This window comes from Lytechinus variegatus, chromosome 13 (genome assembly GCF_018143015.1).
Source record: "Lytechinus variegatus isolate NC3 chromosome 13, Lvar_3.0, whole genome shotgun sequence".
NCBI classification, from domain to species: Eukaryota; Metazoa; Echinodermata; class Echinoidea; order Temnopleuroida; family Toxopneustidae; genus Lytechinus; species Lytechinus variegatus.
The window spans coordinates 20,491,283-20,512,560 of NC_054752.1; the positions used below are offsets into that span (position 1 = coordinate 20,491,283).

Consider the following 21,278-nt stretch of genomic DNA (forward strand, 5'->3'; position numbering starts at 1 on the left):
TATCGAACAACTAAAGGAACAAGGAGTCAATCTTGCGCGCGCGCACATGCATATAAAACCTAACAAATTAAATAAACTATTTCTCATCGGTTTTAGTAATTTCGAATGGACATTGGAAGATACATAGCTAGACGTTCTGGGAAATTCATCAGATTACATATAGCCTGAAAGCTGTTGAACTTCTCTACAAATACACTTCTTCATGCTGAGTGTAAAACGTAGACCGCAGCACGTACAATATTCGGCATGCCCAGATAAAGAAACTCTATTAAACGTAACGTTTTATCACCTAAATTCACTATTGAATATCTAAAACATTGCAGAACTTGAACACTTTCAATATGTTCATTTTCTTGTGGAGTGGACTAACTTTTGTGCACCGTTGTAGGTACAGCCTTAGAAGAAGCTTGCACATGGAGTACGAACAAAAGTTTAAACTTTTATCACAATAATTTTGTTTCTTAAACAAAGTCAACAAGTGTCCCTTCCAACGGAACACATATTCTACACATATTTTTCAATGATATGGTAAAGGACATAGTTAAATATTACTCTACGGATTCATTCCATGTTCTTAGAACTTCGAAACTTATAATCTTTACCTAAGTAAATAATGCAATCTATAAGTCAGATAAACTACCAGTTAGATTTGATGCACAGCACCACAATGATCCGAGAGTCACAGCTCCTAAATATTTATATTTGTATATGTATACTATGTATATGTATGAAGGCTTTTCTCGATAATCACGGTTCAAAAGTTGTTCGCCAGCTCCGATAGTTTCACGTGACTAGAGGCAGATAAACGAATGTCACAACATCATGCGTTTGATTAACCAAAATTTCCCACCTGTCCTTCCGTCCAGCATGTCTATACTTCAGTCGTTCTCGTATTTAATTCAACACTTTCCATCAAAGGGGACACAACATCGACTAAGTCGTCCTCCATCGCAGCATTGTCTCCAATATCACCATTCATTTTGTACGAATAATTTTCCACTTTCACCTCCGGGATTTCCTCGATCTCGGGTGTCTTTGAAACTGTACTTGCGCCACTTCCGGGCCGGTACTTGACCGCCAGGCTGCCGCCGCTGCTGCAACTGCTCCGTTGGCTTCCGCCGGGCATGGCACCGTTGCCGATAAAATTTGGGGATTTCTTTAGGAGAGGGCAGCCCTGGTCACCGCTGCTTATCCGGTTGTTAACGGGTGCGGTGACAGTACAGGCTTCGGTGACTGTGGTGGTGTTGGCATAGCGCCCTCTAAAATCACTGTCTCTCCGCCACCAATGGTGAGCAAACCACTTTCGCCTTACTTGCATTTTGACCTTTAGGTGAAAGAACAGAGCGAACAGACGATTAAATACCTTTCTGATGATGTATTCAACCATGTTCATTCGTAAGCTGTTATCCCTAATTCAACATTCCTTTAATTTGTTTTTATCTGACATCATTTGATAAAACAAGAAAGTTGTCGTTATGCTACAAGATATTATATTACCACGGACAAACATTCTTAGAATGTTAATTAAAATCTAATCTAAGATGCAACATAAACCGAATGAAACTAGATAAGAATGGATGGATAATCTAGCATGATGGCTATATACATGAATGGAATGTACTATGATGGAACAGATTGAAAAAGTACGAGTAATGTCATGGCTAACTACAAAGAATGATCAACTATCAAAGCCATGATAAACGTAAAACGAAACGAAACGTATGGAAGCAAAGTCGTACTTACTAGAAACATGGAATTTAAACAGAAACTTAGACGCACACCTCTCTTTTTCACGGTCAGCACGGGTGAAAAAGGTTTGGACACATGAAGTAAACAAAAGGAAAGAAAAATCTGAAAAACCAGTATATACCCTTATATGATCCTGATAAAACGCGAGCAAGACAGTGAATAATGGAATATCGCATGCAAATACTGACGAGGCAAGATGCAAACATAATATTTAACCATAGGCTTACTCAGTGCCGATTGTCAAATGTGGGATTTTCTTTCAACTCCAAGACATAATCCATTCTACCTTATCCCAAGCCTCTTGACAAAATTTGTGAATAATGTTTTTTGAAACTTGGATAGAATAAATCTCTATAACTTTTTTATACACTTGAATAAAGGAGGTTCAACTTTACACCTTGAGGAAAGCCGATCAGAGAACACCTTATATAATTATGAATAAAGATTCATTCATTTTTGGTCAGAAAAGTGCAATGTTTTTACTTTAAAAGGCGTTCCCTCCGTGACATTTTGTTGCCGCTTTTAAAGGTGTAATGGTGAACAATCTCAGTGTTATCTTTTTAGGTTTATCTACGGTAAAGCCTGGTCACACCGCCCGAGCGTTGTTGGAGCGGTCGTGGAGCGGTAGGAAGAGGGGGTCGAATTTCGCTCACAAAATTGGGGAAAAAATAAAAAACAAAAATCGAAAACGAAATAAAAACAATTTAAATCGAAAATGGTGAACGGTAGCGAGCGGTGATGATTTTTTCTCTCCGCTCCACGACCGCTCCAACAACGCTCGGGCGGTGTGACCATGCCTTAAAGTGGTAAAGTGACCGTTAAATGTTTATTCACACCGCATCCATCATTTCTTTGTAGTGGGAAGCTATATTGACTGATGACGTAACGTGCAATTGCATTCATCATGCTTATTAGTTTATAGTACAGACGAACATGCAACATTAATTTGAACGAGAAATGCATCGACTCAGGTAGTGAAAAACACATTCCTCATGCATGGAAATAAATTAATAAAATCAGAACGAAAAGCTCTTGTCTAAAAGCTGAAAAATGCTAATGTCAGCATATATTTTTCAGTGGCAATGACATAATCTAGTGAAATCTAATACAGTCCATACAGATCATCCAGCCGGTGCTTTAAAGCGTAAAAGAACCCAGTCTGTGAGTAGATATAGAACAAACCATATAACAAATTGGATAAGAGATGATAGCGTGATTTATCAAGTCAACTAACCTTGCAAAATGTACGAGCCATTATTTAAAGCACAAACAAAGATTAAAAGACAGACATGCAGAGTGCATTGCGAGGTGATTTAATGGTAATCATGATAGAAGTAGTTGATAATATAGGAACAAAATAACATTAATGATAATAAATGTATAATAAAGTGTAAAGAGGTAATTTTATTTCATAAATTTTCGGGGGCACTTCTGGTGCTCACAATGACTTAGTAAATCCCCCATAGAAATTTGGTTCCCTTTATTAAGCGTCACCCGCCCTATCATATAACGGAATAAACCCATTGCTCCCCTAACGTATATCACCACCCATAATTCAGTGATATTAGACAGAGAATACTCAATTTGTCATTGATAATGATAACAATTTTTAGTGAGTTCTATAATGAAATAATTGGGATAATAATACTAATAATACTTCTGATTATAAGAATGTTGATGATATTAAGATATTAATCATAATACTAACAATAATAATAAAAATAATAGTAATAAATAAATAAAAAATAAAACATTGCTATACATAATGAAAATGTAGCGTAATAATCATGTCAATATAATCAAGAAAAAGTACAAGAGCTTTATAGACTATAGTGAATCGGAATGCAAACAATGCCTTGGAGGTACAAAATGGATACGGGGGCGACACGGGGATGAGCTAGGGTAGCAAGGGCGGCAGAGTATATAGTTTGGCGGTATACCACGAGGAGTGATTGCTCTGTGTACTTTCAAGAGAGTGATCATTTTGTGTTGTTTAATTACCGGACCGTGAACTAACTTTGGTATGACGGGGAGGGCAGGCGGCCGAACCGAGAGAAGAAGAGGTGTGTGTCAGGGCAAAATTATTGAGGCACCTAGACACGGTTTGCATTACCTCGCCGTTGAAGAAGCAGAAAATGCAAGCCACGAACAGACCCTGAAAGAAAAAAAAAAGAGAAAGTGATAAGTGAGAGGTGGAGGATATGGTATAGGAGAAGGGGGTAGAGATCGGGAAAGAAGGTGAGAGGAGAGTAAAAGGAATAGAAAGAATGAAGGTAAATTGTATGTAAAACAACACATTGGCCACCAGAGGAATAATTTGGGCATGTAGGGGAGAGAGATAGTTTATGAATAAGTGTTCAGGGTTAAAACATTGAGACAGGATAAAAAGAGAAACAAAGATTGATGTAAAAGAAAGAGATAGTCACGGGTAGTGTATTACATCAAATGTGAAAGGAATGTATTGAGAATGGTGAATGAATATAAAAAATAGGCCATTGAATAAAAGTGCTAGTGTGAAATCAACCGAGTAGAATGAGAGAATGAGTGTCCTAACATCATCTACAATTTCGAATGAAGGGGAACATGTCTGGGACATTTTTTTGTTAAAAAAGTACTGGTATAGTTTTGTAGTTCACTTATAAAAGTGCCATTCAAACATGATTATTTCAGTCTTTGACGTGCATTTTCATGACAAGACACTGAAAGGATCAAACATTGCGCACATCGCTTTTCGGTCTAGCGCCACCTTCGATGGTTCATGCGTCACTTCGTAAATTGTACAGTACCATTGAGTTCACAAAGCATGATAATGTGGCCGTATAGGACAATGTGAAAAAAAAATTAAATACAGTTCTGATTGAAACAGATACAAGAAAGATAAATCGTAAATAAATGCGCTCTTGAACTCACATTCCCGCAGAACGGCTTACTTGAAATGATAAAAAAGAAGCCATGACATAGGAGTAGACTCTGCAGTAAGCATATATACCAGTACTCACCCTCACGCACATTCCACACTCAGGTATAACCCCACACACGCCCGTACCCATTTTGGATTGATGCAGCCCGACTTACTTGTAATAAGAGAATAGGAGCCATGATGTAGGTGTAGATATCTACGACAAAATTACACACACACACTCACATATCCTCGCACACACCACACCCAGGTATACCCACACACTCACCCACAGTGTAAGGAAGCAGATCAACTTACTTGAAATGAGAGAATAAGTGCCATAACACAAGGGTAGATATCTGCAGCAAGCATACATACACACGCACTCCCACCTCCCTATCCCAAACCCAGGTATACACACACACTCACCTAGGCTAAAGCCAGGGTAATAATAACCAAGTCGTTTGGAAGCGCATAGGGACGTTATTACATAATGTGATATGCGCTATACCAGAACTGCGTTATTTTTTATTATTATAGGCTACAGCGCATGAAGGATGCAGAGCAACTTCCTTGAAGTAAGAGAATAAGAGCGAGGACGTAGGAGGAGATATCTGCAGCAAGCATACACACACACATGTATACACCCACCCATAACTCACACCAAGATTTTCCCTCTCACACTCACCCACGGTGTAAAGATGGAGACCGATTTACTTGAAACGAGGGAATGAGCAAGAAGGTAGGAGTAGACACTTGCAGCCAGCATACATACACACATACCCACGCCCCCATATGTCAAACAACCAGGTTTACCCCCCCCCCCGCACACACACACGCACGCACTCACTAACCCACAGTGTATGGATATATCCCAACTCACTTGAAAAGAGAGCATTAGAGCCATGACGTAGGAGTAGATATCTGCGGCAAGCCCAGGGGAGGAGCCGCGGATAGGAAGGCCGAGGAGGGGTAATAGAATAAGGATAGCTTTAACCCTCACACTCACCCACAAACATCGCGGACACGCACACCCACACCCCATGCAAACTGACTTACTTGAAACGAGAGAATGAGAGCCATGACGTAGGAGTAGATATCTGCGGCAAGCCCAGGGGGAGGAGCAGCGGGTAGGATGATATAATGAAGACCGAGGAGGGGTAGTAAAATGAGGGTTGCTCTAACAGCTCGTCTGAAAAATGATCCAAGAATAGATAGGATTATTATAGGTTAAAGGAATGAAGTCGGACCAATGGTCTCCAATTGATAATTTACGATGAAAATTGCGACATAGTCCGGTAAATCGAGGTATATTCGGAAAAATAGGAAAATATCAAAATCAAAAGTAGGTCAAATGGAATATAATAAATAGATATGTATCAGGATAACATATATGAAACTAAAAGTATTTGAGGAATGTTTCATTATTACCACAATGTTAAGGTAGAAATAAAGATGTCCACTGAGCCAAAACAAAGTTAGTAATTTGTATACGGACATTACTAGAATTGGTTGGTGGTCTACAACAAAAAAATGAATAATATAAACCCCAAGCTACCCCCGTGTTTAAAGTACTTATGGTGTGTACAGGTGAAACCGTTCTTTTTCTTCCGATTCATTTGAAATTATTTTTTCGTTCATGTATGTATTAATACATTATATGAACCAAAGTTCCATTCATCGTATATTCAAGTATGTTTCCATTTTGAAGGGGCAAGTAATCCAAGTGACTTACGTATAATTCTTTGATCCAGCCATCGGCGTTGCTCGTAGTTTGGTCACTAAAACTCTCACAATGTTTAATAAAAGGATTAGATTTACCTGGAGTAAAAGCATGAAATAAAGTACATCAATAATTACTAATGGGCCTATGATCGATTTTTGTTCAATTCATTAATGTTTTACATAAGATGTAATGTGAACCAGAATAGCCTGGTCGGTAAGTCGCTGCCCGGAAAGCAGTAGATGGCAGGTTCGAATCCCACTGGTTCCATTTTTTTCTGTCTTATGATTTTCATTAAAGATCGAGCATGCGATCTTAAAACATAGGAGTAATGCCGAAAATTTGTTTGCTATTTATAATTTTCCTCCTATTAAAAAAAAGCCTTATTTACTAAGATGAAATGTGGCAAAATTAATGGACAAATAAGTGTTTTGTACCGCAAAATCGTAAAATAGCCTTAGAAACGGACACACTAAAGTTTTTCGACAGGCACTCTTCGGAGTAAAATCGCATGACTAGAACGCTAGAGCGATGAGTGCCTGTCGAAAAGGTTCAGTGTGTAATTTAACAATAAATAGATAGGTCTTATGTTTTACCGGATAAATCAAGATACATCAATTGATCAATCATTCCATTCGCCAATCCATCAATCAATAAATAAAATCAGTCGATCGATCAATTAATTATATTAAATTAAAATATTAAATACCCACACCCTGTAACTGAGACTTGCTTTTTGATTTTGGGGAATTTCATTCACCACGCTTCAAAAATATGAGGGAGGTATAACAAATCATTATCGAAAATGCCTAGAGCGCATAATAATCGCAGTATGTGTATATACATATATATATATTTATACATATATTCTTTTAAGTTAATTGAAAAATATAAGGCGCTCACCGCAAGTACAAAAATGACGAATCCTGCTATCAGCCATTCGAAGACTGTGCCCCCGACCCAGCACCTAAATAAATCAACAAAAGAAGTAAATTCAAATGAGAAAAAGAGGGGTACGAGGGAGAAAGAGTGAGAGAGGGAGAGAGAGGGGAGAGAGTGAGACAGATAGACAGATGGAGAGGGAGAGAGGGGGGGGGGAGAAATGATAGAGATGGGACATAAGAACCATGGAATTGAAAGTAACGAGTATATATTTATTCATTCCAAATCATTCTTTACGTAAAATCTAAAAAGAGATAAGATATTTTATTTCACAAAGATAACAAAACAATACAGCATTTGGAATACAGATATTGACATAAAATATTTTATCAATGTCATCCCTTTCACCTCTCTCCAATACTTAAATTTGTATGAATTACGTCACTTGTTTAAAATTCATGATGAGTCAACCGTGTTAATTTAATTATAGAAAGAAAATCTTTAAACTTTCAAACTTTAAACTTGATTATTCTTTTAAAGTTTTAAACTTTGTAAAAGATAAAAGAGCACTGTCGATTAAATGCCTTGCTCATGGGCATAGGTGCCGAGAAATTGATTCTTAACCAATTAGATAATATCACTTTGGACTTTTGTTTGATATTTTGTTGCGATTAAACACCAACCCCTCTACGAGGAGCCCCAGATTGCTTGATTACTACTTTTATGTAACAAAATAAAAAATACTTACGGTCCAGGGGGATAATGTGCTACAAATCCGGCATACAGACTCGCTGGGACAATAGGAATTGCTGTTGAGAAATATAAATTAACAAACTGATAAACCTATAGGCAAAAATGACGAAAGCACCTGGGTGATGTTTAATGCAGTTTGCGGATAAGTTACGCCCGATTTCACGCGCGATATGTAACCCTATATTGCATGCTCAATTAAATTGTATATTCAGTCGTTATTCCCACTTACTTTGATACCGTTCAGCTATAAAGGTTAAGAATCTGAATTTCAGCAAGCATTTTCCTACATTGAAATTCGATGTTTCAAGATCTAGTATAATACAGTTAGGGAAAACTGTATCCAAATTTGATATAATAACCATAACAACGTTGCAGGAAAGATCAGCGTTCCACAGTGTATCCCATAGTGTGTTTACTGTGTGGAACACAATGTAAATTGTCTTCATTCTATTAGATTTGAGCAAGAGTGTGAATCACGCTGTCACATAGTCCATAGTGTAAATACAATCATACAATGAACACTTCTTACATTGTCGAGATTTCCACAGTATAAAATGAACGTTATTCTATGTGAGTTATATGTTGACATAGTTCATGGTGTGAAAACACTGGTTGGCATTGTGAACACACTGTGTAAAAACTGTGTGACACCGTGAATATGGGGAACTCACCTTGATGACACTGTTTGACATTGTTAATATTCTGTGTGACAGCGTGGACGCAGTGTGAGCACACTGGTTGACACTGGGTACAAATTGTGGACACACTATTTGACACTGTGAAAACGCTGTTTGACGCTGTGAACACGCTGTGTGACACTGTCACCACACTGTCGGACACTGAACGCATTGTGAATATGCTGTTTGATATTGTGAACACATTGTGTGATACTGTGTACAAATTATTATTACACCGTTTGACACTGTGAACACGTGTTTGACACTGTGCAACACTGTGAACGCATTGTGTGACACTATGAACGCATTGTGAACACACTGGCGCTGTGCCAACACACTGTCACCACACTGTCGGACACTGAACGCATTGTGAATACGCTGTTTGATATTGTGAACACACTGTGTACAAATTGTTATCACACCGTTTGACACTGTGAACACGTGTTTGACACTGTGCAACACTGTGAACGCATTGTGTGACACTGTGAACGCATTGTGAGTACACTGTCTGGCGCTGTGAACACGCTGTGTGACATTGCCAACACACAGTGTGACATCGTGAAAGCACTGCTTGTTAACACTGTTTAACAATGTGAAAACATTGTTTGATACTATGAACGCACTGTGGATACACGATATGACACTGTGTTCTATCCCCCAAGGATGCCATGTGCATTTCTAAAACAGATCAACCCACCAATACCCGTCTATACTTACCCCATCCAATGATAAAGTATGGAACAAGTTGGTGATTTTCTGCCGAGAAAACAGCGACTACAATCACAGTATGGAGATAAAGACCTTCGCTCAGCATCCAAAAATAATTACAAAGCTGGAAATACTGCTTTAAGACGTTATGAACCTTACAATATGCCTGAAAAATAAAGGGAAAAATATTTGATCAAATAGTCGCCTAAACAATCAGGCAGCATTCTGTCAAAATGTGTTCATTAAAATATTGGAAAACAGTGCATATTTGCACGATTAAAAAAAAGGAAATACGTGAATTTGAGTATTTGTCTACTTAGCCTCTTTTGCATGATATGGGTGACTGTGTCATTATGCAGGGGTGGATCTAGGATTTTCTTAAAGGAGGGGGGGTGGCATATTTGTACATGACAAACATTGACAAGCTCCAACAAAAGGCTTCACTACGAATCGTGGTCAATTCGTGTAAGGAAAATTTTGACAAGCCCCTCCCCCATGACAAATTCCACTAAAACATGTTTTGGCCTCTCAAAGGGGGGGGGGGCGGATATGCCCCTACCTTAATCCGTCACTGCCATTTGGATGTAAGATAACATAATTTCAACCTTACCCCGTCATTCTGAATAACTTCCTTGTTGCTGGCGACCAGGGCGAAGAAAGTGATTTGAAAAAGAGCGTCAAAAATGAAGGAAAAGAAGAGATTCTTGTGGATCGTCACTCGAGGGCAGCTCAGCGATCTGTTCACAAGGAAGAATATTCGTAAAGCAACAATTAGCAAAAAAATCCCTCGAAATGTGAAAAAATAAGCGACTAATGCCGCCAGTCATACCAATGAAACCGAAAAGCCATCATGCAAAATTAATCATTGATATAAAATTCATCAACGCATTACGATATCAACACTTGACTACAGTTAATGTGATTGAAAAGATGTATGATTATTTTATGACAACATAATACGATGTAACTTCAATGAACCATAAGTATGGGATAATTTTCATTTCAATGTAATATGAGTGATAGGAAAGCAATGGAATATGATGAGTTTATTTTGGTATTTTGGTAATATAATTCTATAACAAAGTCTTTTTTTAAACACCAGACATTGAGTCGACGATTGGGGGCAGCTATGAAAATCTATGCGATGTCTTTCATATACCATTGCGCCAGTCACCACTCGACTCGCTTACACATAGTCCCGGATTCTGAACTCAAGATTTATTTTTAACTCAGGTTTGAATTAAACCCTGGTTTTAAGTTGAAGTTCAACTATGGAGAGCCAGTTGGGGCACAGATCCCAAGTTCAGAATACGGGCCAGAAACTTGAAGAAAACCTACTTGAAGTGGAAGAAGATGAATAGAGCGATCGATAGCGCTATGATGGAAGTGGTGTATCCAACGTAGAAAACAATCATCACATTGGTCTGTAAGAGATGTTACAAAGAAGAATCAAAACATTATTTTATCGTCACATAGCTGAAAGCAGAACTATATGTATACATCAAAAAACATGAATGGGCTAATATTTGTGTAGATATCAATGAACATGATGAATGGCATTTTTTGTTAAAATTAGGAATAACACTAGATATCTCTCAGCACTTCAGTTCGAACAATGACAATTTATATTCACCGATACTTTTATTTGTATTGAAATATTCATATTTCATTAAAGGGAACCCTACATTAAGTGCCTTTAAAAGTGTGCTTGTTAGAAAGACGGTGCGATATACATTACATGTATATCCTTCAAGTTTCTCAATAATTATTTCTAGTTTTGGATAAAGTGCACCTTTAAAAAAATGCAGCTAACTTTACTTTTCTTCAGGGTGAACTTCCCCTTTGATTCGTACTGAATAGTACTTACTTCTTTGACAGGATGATGACAAGCTGAATAGTTGGTCCAAGTTTGGTTTGTAAAAGGGTTTACATACCATTCGCCGTTTGGCATGCAGATTTTGGTCGCATTTCCTAAAAATGAAGCAAATAAACAATAGGGTTTTATTGAATCATGTATGATGTGAATATGTTTCTATCAAACAGTGTAACACATTCGGTATTCAATATGGAGTATCCATTATGCAATGACAAGGGGGGGGGGGAAGAAGAAAATGAGATAGCAATAACGTAGAGCGATTTTTTTAAGGTGTCTGGGTGTTGTAACTCTGTATTACCCTTGTTATTTCCCCTCCCAAAAACAAAATGAAACATGCGACCCCTAACACGCCTTACCCCAGCCCTATTTTTACACTGCAAAAAAACGACGGTGTTAATTTAACACCAGCCCGTAATGCAAAGTTTAGATGTGAAACATCTAATTTGCGTTTTGAAACACCATCAGATTAGAACCATACCAGTGTTGTAACAAACCAATGTGGGCTAAGCGCCTGCCTAGTGTAAGCCAAACCCTAGATTTAGTGTTGTTTTCTACCGTTCTCTGATATCAGACTATAGTGTTAAATAAACACCGGTGCTTTTGGAGTGTATAGGACTTTGTGTTAAACTCGTAGGCCTATTTTACTCACGCTCAGAATCAGATGATGGGATCCACCACGGACAAGGCTGAACAGCGACCTCTCCCGCCAAGGTATAGTTCCAACAGTCAAAGTAGTCAAAAGTAAGATTGCAATACACTCCTGAACAAAAAAATATATATATACATATGATAATGCTAACCATCATTATCATGAAAATGTATATGTACCCTCAAGGAGCGCTCATCCCTTATACCGCAGTCACACAATCAAAACAGACTCTAAACCAATCGATAATATGCCATTCCAAATAACGTCAAAGCTTTGATCGGCCTGGTGGTGGTTCCGTTGGTAATGAGCGTATCATTGTGGAAAAAGCTATATTGATGGAATATTTTCTTCATTTGCATATCGGGAATATGAATTGTGTTGGCTCTATAAAACCTTTAGTTCGTTGACAAAACATTTTTTTGTTCTCTGCGGGTAAAAAATCGAGACTAAAATTGGGGCAAGCCTCACGAGATATATTTGATTTAATAAATGATAATTATAACTATACCCTTACTACATTTGTAGCCACTTTTAACTCCCTGTCTCTGATGGGGTACAAACCCGTCAACATTAAAGGAAGAAAAGTTCGTAAAAATACCAGGCAAAGTAATTATTATTATTATTATCATAACAACAACAAAACTTGGTGAGGGTTTAAGGAAAAATTCCATCAATGATTAAGAAAGTTATCAAGAGTAAATTTTTTTTTATTTTGTGACTTCATATACGAGCAGCTGCCCCATAAGTATGTCATGTCTTGGATAATGCTTACAATTAATTTTTCAATGGCTTATGACTGAACGTTTTTCTTTCTTTTTTTTAGGAGCGGATGTGAAATGATTTGTCCGTTGATATACTGAAAGTACAAAAATATATATATATATATATATATATATATATATATATATATATCTTTTAAAAGAAAATGGTAATTCCTTGATTTTTTACTGCACGATAAACAGAAAATTCTTCGGATATGACGTCAAAAACAAAATAACTATTATTTTGGTGACTTTTCTCAAATCTTCGTCATTTAAAAAAAGCATTTTCTGTTCCTTTTACAATAAACTTGTCAGTGTGAACTACACCTTTAAAATGAATGACTCTTGGTTTCATAAATCGATGGCACAAACTAGGTTTCATTACCTTGTCGCTTTGACCATGAACGTACTGTGGAATTTATTAGCACTTAATCAACAGATTAATCAGATTCTTAATGGAGAATGATTCAATGAACAATCCAGAAATATGGACAACATTAAAGGGAGTAGGAGGTTTTTTTATTGGGGGAGTAGGATGTTGGCTCGTATCATGTATTAAACTTGAATTTAAACAACGGCTTTCATTAGCGAATCATTTTGCTTTTCCTCATGACTTTTAAATTCCAATATGTTGGGTTGATTTTATCATACTTTTAACACTTGACCGTGCGAAAACTTGTCTGAACATATTAAGAGAAGTAATATAAGAGCTAATAATAATGATAGCTCGTTATATAGCGCTTTACCCATAATGGCCCAACGCGCTTTACAGCATATTATTACCCCGGTCATTGGATTCATTTCACTCCTGCACGAAAAGTGCACAATTTCCACTCCCTGGGGATCATTCCTTGCATTTATCGCGGCCTCATAATAATTGCGCTGGCAATTTCAAGCATACAACAGCTTTCGCATTCTACCGGTTGCACCTGGGTCGAGAATCAAGTAGTGTGGGTTAACGCTTTGCCAAAAGACGCTAGACCACGGTGAGATTCGAACACATGACCCTCTGTTTACAAAGCGAGAGTCAGAACCATTTACACCATGGCTCTTAATCATAAGGTGGGTCGAACATTATGGGAATATGTAAAAAAGAAAATAGGTTTTGATATCTGTAATAACCATTTTTCGGATTTAGATAATACTCTTTAGCTTCAAATCTTCATCGGATTACACCATCATTTATTCACAAACTGCATCAGAATAATTACTTCAAGCTTCGACCATGATGGCAGTCTCAGGAACGCTTATTCACCATGTTCATATTTAGTTCAAGCAAGAAATCAGTGCATGAACCTTCCCTTTTCATTCAGTACCCCCAAAGTCATTCATTTCTATATTACTTTTAAATATTGAAAATTCATTCGGAGTATGAAGCATGACTTAGAGTTCTCCCTCTCTCTCTCTCTCTCATGACTCTCTCGCTCTTCTAACTTTAGAGAGTCTACTGTCTTTTGTGATCCATGAATTATTCTGGTCTCCATTAGATCTAGAGAGTGCACTTGAACTCATTAGGGCATGTAGGTATTCTAAAAGCTTGTACTTTAATGTAGCGTGGGCATGGACAACTATGAAATGTAAATCAAAGAAAGAGTCGTCACTTAGTGCTGAATTGCCGCTGCAGACGAGTGAATGTTTAGGTAGAAAATAAGAGACCTTTCCTGTTCATCTTAGGTTTGGAAAACATAATGTTCAAACGACCAGTTGTGCCAAGTGCGCCGAGGTCAAAATCCTAAACTAACCGGGAAAACATTTTCATGTTTAACAAACCAAGTACAGTATTATTACTTCATTAGAGATATGAAACTTACTGTTTCCTTTAGGCAAACATGTCAGGAAAGTAAGTAAAATATTAAACTTAGCGATGAGTATTGGACTATTTATTTAAAAAAAAGCAACCCCCCCCCCAAATAAGGAGAAAATTTCACTTTTGAGCCGAAAAATTTGTTACATTTCTTATATTATCGATAAGCAGCTGACGCCGTGATCGGTGGTTATTCACACAACGGGAGCATTACATTCATAGAACGGTTGGATAGATTATAAAAGTCGCTTGCCCATTAGAGCCCAAATGTTCTAGAAACAATGTTGTTATTAACAACAATTTGTCGATTTATATCCTAACTAATAGTAATATACTACTAAAACCGGTGGAAAAATGAGCCCCCCCAAAAAAAAAAATGTATTTTTTTTATTGAATGAAAAGTACATATACATTGTAAAATAATAAAAATCAATACCAATGGTAATAAACGGTTGTGTATTCGTAAAGTGCCATATGTTTGGACAAATCACGAGAGAGTGAAGCAAGGAAGGCAATTCCACAACTATGTTTTTGAATGCTGCCCATGAGTTACAGAGAGAGATTAAATAACATATGAATATTGAAAACAATTTACGCGACCCCGTCATTCTGCCGTTTACTCTCTGAATTGGAATAAATGTCATGTTGATTATACCACTTTGATTAAAATGCTAGTAAAACGAATTGTTTTGCCTCAAGCAACAGTTGGTAGAATCACAATAAAGCAACTAAATTAATTGGTTAAATCAGAGAGAGATGAAAGAGAGAGAGTGTGTATGTATGTGTGTGTGTGCGTGTGAGGGAGGGTGAGAGTGCGTGGGTGTGTGTGGAGAGAGTGTGTAGAGTCCTTTGCGTGCTGAGCATTTGCGTTGATATGGCTGCAGTCACACAAAAGAAATCCAACTCCCAAACGATCGATGGCCTGTCATTCACAATTCACAGCGTGCACCTGTGTTCGATCTGGAGTTTGTTTCACGGGTGTAACGGCAACATAGGTGTGGCATTGCTCGCAAACATTTGATAGTTTTCATAGAAGCCATATTTTATATAGAGTCGTGATAACTTACCGTCGTCCGGGGGCTTTTCGACAAGTTCTCTGATCATGCAATCATATGCTACTGACAAATGCTTCTCTTTCTGGTCCGCATTCTTATGCTCTACTCCGAAAACCGGACCGTTGCTATCAAGCTCAGACTCCTCTTCTGTCGCCATGGTTTGTGCTCTGACCTGTAGCTTTTTTTTGGAGAGACAGAGAGAGAGAGAGGGGGGGGGGGGTGCAGAGAAAACAATAAGTTATTATCAAATATCAGGCGCAGATCCGGAAGGTGGAGGGTGAAGGTGAGGGGTGCACCCCTTACAAATGGATGATGGCCCTTTTTTGTGCTTGTTAATTTTAGCGGGAGACCAAATGCCCTTCATTTTCGTGTGATTACCATTTTTGTCTCTTTGCTTTGCTCGTCATTCTTTTTCTGGAGGTCAAGCAAGTCTTTTCTATATTAAAAAGAGATAGAAAAAAACTTAGGATACGTTGAAACAGTACAAGACAAACAAAAGATGGCAATTAGCTAAATCGATTATTATATGACTATTATATGAATTGTGAAATTTCCATTAACTCTTCTAGATCAGGACTAGTTTTTCCATCATTGCTTGTATTATGTTGTGAATTTTGTCAATAAAAATTCTGCATTACGTGGAAGTAAATAGTACTTGCCAGTTTTAGACGGCGGGCACACTGAATCTTCTTTAGAAAATGATTTTTCGTTCATACATTCATATTACTTATTGTCTGTCAACGTCCATTACTATTCAAACGGGAGCTGTCGACTTCAGTCATATACATGATCAGTGAACTATCACATCGAATTAGCGCCGTAAATTACTACTAGAAAATGAACTTCTGACATGAAGAATGTTTCCATTGCCAATTAAATGCATTTCAACCATGAAACTATCTGACCACATGTCGACATGCTTAACATAACCTGCTTTAGATATCCAAAAATGTCATCGTTATTTTACTTTATTACCATTTCATTTTATGTAATGTATATATTTTTTATACACAGTAAAAAAATATACAACGCTGTTTACTATATGAACCTGATAGTAATTGTTTAAACAGTTTAAACAGCTGTTTAAATCTTAAACAACAAAGTTTATTTATCATTATCTAATTCTCAATAAATTGAACATGATTGTGTAAACGGTTAAACAAATACAGTAATACAGCGTTGTATAAAATCTTAAACAGCGTTTATGTTATTTCGTATTAACTGTATCAGTGTCTTTTTATACCGTGATATTTCATATTCTTGATGAAAATAAATGAAGTCTGATCTTTAATCTTGCAATTGCCCTTATGAGTCGTCATGATGCCAGAAAAAAGTGACACAACAAACAACGTTCGATGACAAAGAAGCTAACAAACAAACCCATAAATACGCTATCACTGCATCATGGGTAGCATCTGCCTTGCAAAATAAACAAATAAAGACATTCATCACAAATGCAATAATACGGTAGGTCATCCAGTGGCTAGTATCCAAAAAACACGCGACATAAATAGACATTACACGTGAGGTCCATCTGTCATGAAAACCCATCCGCATCTATAAATATGACTGATTTCTTTTTGTTCTGATTTAACTGGTCCTTTATCACGTTTATCATTTCAGCCTGTTTTGGAAAATGCTTTTCACTTTCAGTATTTTTTATAAAAAATGATGAATGTGAATCCTCGATTCAACAGCAAAGCTTATTCTGTTGGATGGCAATAGGAGACATCAGTGATGATTTTTACAACTCTCACGAGGAACAGGAACATCTTTTACAGCATCTTAGAAACAAGATGGAATCTTTCATATTTCATAAAATGAGAAAAAGCAAAAAGTGTGTGAGATTTAATCTGCTCCTCTATTCACGTCCGTAATGCGGATATATATCGCTCTCGGTGAACGCAAAAAAAATGAATAAATAATAATGTCAGTTTTGTGGGCCGTTTAAGAATGTAAATATTCGGTGCTTTTGTTTTTACTATACTGACTGAATTCAACTTTACACATTGTGGTCAACTGAATGGAATAACGGAATCTTACCGTTCAGAACAATATTGCTATGAAAATTTACGACGTAAGTGGTGGCATGTAATGTATAGCATTTTATTTGGGAAAGGGACCTTGCGTTGGCGTCGACTGTCCAGTGCCAAATTGGCGGTCTTATCAGGAGAGCTCGATACACCGTTGATGAATCCTTAAACCTATTGGTGAGAACGGCTGTCGACTTCAGTCATGTGCATGATCAGTGGAATATCCCCTCGAATTAGCGAAGTAAATTATTACTAGAAATTGAGCTTATACTGACATGACGAAAGCTTCCATGGCTAATCACAGGCATTTCAACCCTGAAACTATCTGACCACATGTCGACATGCATGGTCAACATAACCTGCTTTAGAGTTCCCAAATTGACATCGTTACTTTACGTTATTATCACTCTACTTTATGTTATAATATAATAAAGGAAGAAGCCGTCATAGGCCGAAACTTATCGATATATTTTTTACATATCATAGCATTCTTTTATTGGGAAAGGGACCTTGCGTTGGCGTCGACTGTCCAGTTATTTCGTATAAACTATATAAATTTTTGTTTTGATATCGTGATATTTTATATTCTTAATGAATTATGCATTTGTTTTTTGCAAAGATGTGAAAGTAAATGAATAAATTGGCAGTCTTATCACGAGAGCTTGATACGCCCTTGGTGGATCTATAAAAATGTTGGAAAGAACGGCACCCAGTTCAATGCCATTCCGAATCCAATCGGAGCTTGACACACTGTGCAAAAGTCCTTACTTTTCTAGAACGACCCCCAATAAATACCGTTCTCGATCCTATCATAGCTTGGAAACCCGGTTGAAGTCCAAAAGGATATTTGTGAGAACGGCCCCCTTCCAATGCCGTTCCGGACCCAATCATTCGGATAATCTGTCATCATCACCGCGCATCACCTCGTAATGTCACCTGCCGTTATATCCGTGAAAACCATCGCTCTTTTCTCCCCCTGAGCCATCACCGATAAATGTCACAACAAGGAGCCCATCACCGATCCCACCTCATCCAAATTAATTCTTCTAATAGTTGGATGATAGGTTTTAGGTTCCTTATTTCTAAACAGATGGGACCACGGTAATAGCTTATTACACCATCCTGGTGCTCGGCATCGGATGTATGAGGGAACATCTTCGTCTTGTTAGATGATGTCTTCGTGATAGAAATTACGGAGGATAGATAGTTGACAAAGTGTTTTGCTTATTCAACCCTTTGCTCTATTAAAGGAGAATGAAATCATTGGAACAAGATAGCTTGTGTGAAAACAGAAAAATCAATGAAACAGATCAACGAAAGTTAGAGAAAAATCGGACAAATAATGAGAAAGTTATCAGCATCTGAACGTTGCGATCACTGATGCTATGGAGATAGCAAATTGGCAATGCGACATAGATGTGTGATGTCACTTGTGAACAACTCTCCCCCATTACTTTTATATATATTTCCCTTGAATTGCCTCTTTTATCACATCTATCCATAGATCATGAGTTCTTTCTACATGAGGGCATGTAATACATATTTTTTTAAGAATACATCATGGATAAAGAGTTTGTATCATCATAAGAAAAAGCATAAAGAGACATTTTGAGGGTATTTCATAGTCCACCAAAGGGAAAGTTGTTCATCAGTGACATCACACATCCTTGTCGCATTGCCAATAGGAGGATCTGCATAGCATTAGTGATTTCAATATTCAAATGCTCATAACTTTCTCATTATTTGTCCGATTTTTCTCAAACTTTATTTATTCTTATTCTTTGATTTTTCTGTTTATACACAAGCCTATTTGTTCCAATGGTTTCATTCCCCGTTGAGGTTTCAACTCTGTATTTGTGTCGGTTAAGAATTACTCGTTATTAATACAACGTACAAGTCCCCCTCCCACCTTATCCCACAACTGAATTTTAGAATTGGGAAAGTACCAGGTGTGAAATCAGAAATGTTCAACATGTAGCAAAACGCTTCTTTCATGACTTGTGAAAACGTAGATATAAAAGGCTCAGGTGACATAGATCGCATACTAAAGGGGAATGAAACTCTAGTTGGAACAAGTTAACGTTTGTGAAAACAGACATATCGAAGAAAAACAAATAAATGGAATTTCGAGGAAAATGAAAAAATAATAGGAAACCCATGGGCATTTAAATATTGACATCACTAATGCTGTGAACATCGTCCCCTTGGCAATACGACCAGCATCTGATGTCACCCTAAATAAAACACTAAAATTACTTTTCTTCAATATAAATTGTTATTTTTACCAAGTCTCTCTACAGAACATTTTTTTTTTTGGGGGGGGGGATGGGAAGACATTATCATGGATGAGCAATTAACTACAAATTCGCAAAAAATTAGATTAGAATGATCGATTGCCGTATAAAGTGCTATCGACGAAACCGATACGAGACCGACAGAAGATATATTACGTTATAACACGACAAGTCTACCCCAATAAAAAGTAGACTTCAATAAAAAGAGAAAAATCAAACATGCATAACACTGAAAATACAATAAAATTAAATAAAAAGTTATGACATTTAAAATTACGCTTACTTTCACAAAAACAGTTATATGCTCACCCTGGTAGGTATGCAAATGCGGAACTGATGAAATAATCATCTCACTATTTCTTTTGGCTGCCATTACTGGAAATAATTATGAAAGTTTCAATTTTCTCCTTCTTACTGTGTGAAATGAAGTTTTATTCCTACCTGAACATGTGTTATCACCAATGTTTTAATAATTTTTGGTTCAGCTAAGTTGGCCATTCTTTTCAAAAGACTAACAATTCATTAATTGAATATTTCAAACAATATAAAACAAAATAAATAGTGAAGGACGTCATCGACTCGAGTCTCCCATTTGCACATCACCGAGTTGTGCATAATTAAATGTTTAGTGGAAAATAAGCGAATTTTTACAAAGTCATAACTTTCTTATTTTACATCCGATTTGGATAAAAAAATTCTGTATTATGCCTGTTTGATGGTTCTCGAATGATTCAAATCAGAATTTTTCTGAGGTAAACTTGACCTTTGACAATGACTTACCATCAGTCGGTTTCGAGTCGGTATCTTTTGTGCGACTTTTTCATAAGATTCTCACGTTGTAACACAACGTTTCTACCCCCTCCCCCCCAAAAAAAACCTCTTGTGCATACTTTCGATTTTTCACTTTTATTAATCAAAACAAACTCACCAGGACACCACAACCGATGGTAATGATGAAGGCAGTGTTGAAAACGTTTCGTAGAAAGATGGGCCATCTGATCAACCCCATTGCTGGATTGGTAGTGGACAATTCTGATCCTGGTAAAGTTTAAGGTAATATCTAATCAGTTCACAACCAATACTCCTTGGCAGTCCCCAGAATACCAAATACCTGTAATGAAAAGAAAATACAGTAACCTACTTTTGCGTACTGCTCTTTCTTAAGAGGAACAAGAAGAACTTGAATGGTTTTTCTGAGGGCAATGTCCAGGGTGGGTCCCGTAGACTGATTGTAAGAATACAAAAGGAATCACTGTTAGACAGTGCGTAATAATGAGCAGGTATGGTTATTTACCCGTCTATATTACTCTTAAAGGACACACGTAATTACACATTACAGGAGTCCTTTTGATTGTGTTTACGAGTGCGATTGCGGAATGGGGGATCGTTCCTAGGGATTAATTGTCGGGACTGGA

The 21,278-nt window shown here is 37.2% G+C and overlaps 1 protein-coding gene across 3 annotated transcripts; it reads right to left on the bottom strand.

The window, feature by feature from the left end:
- Positions 1-520: 520 nt before the first annotated feature.
- Positions 521-21,033, bottom strand: LOC121426757 (calcitonin gene-related peptide type 1 receptor-like). 3 transcript variants are annotated; one of them, XM_041623142.1, is made up of 13 exons: positions 20,792-21,033; positions 15,549-15,708; positions 11,917-12,027; positions 11,259-11,362; positions 10,730-10,815; positions 10,002-10,128; positions 9,401-9,557; positions 8,002-8,062; positions 7,275-7,338; positions 6,384-6,469; positions 5,708-5,840; positions 3,767-3,904; positions 521-1,324 (listed from the first exon to the last, which is right to left on the bottom strand). In XM_041623142.1, the coding sequence occupies exons 1-13, from the start codon at positions 20,870-20,872 to the stop codon at positions 872-874; spliced, it is 1,761 nt and encodes a 586-aa protein (XP_041479076.1). In that variant the 5' UTR covers positions 20,873-21,033; the 3' UTR covers positions 521-871. The 3 variants fall into 3 exon arrangements, with proteins under 3 accessions (XP_041479076.1, XP_041479075.1, XP_041479077.1); XM_041623141.1 differs by having other exon boundaries at positions 15,549-15,714; positions 20,792-21,029; XM_041623143.1 differs by having other exon boundaries at positions 3,863-3,904; positions 15,549-15,714; positions 20,792-21,024.
- Between the last annotated feature and the right edge of the window lie 245 nt (positions 21,034-21,278).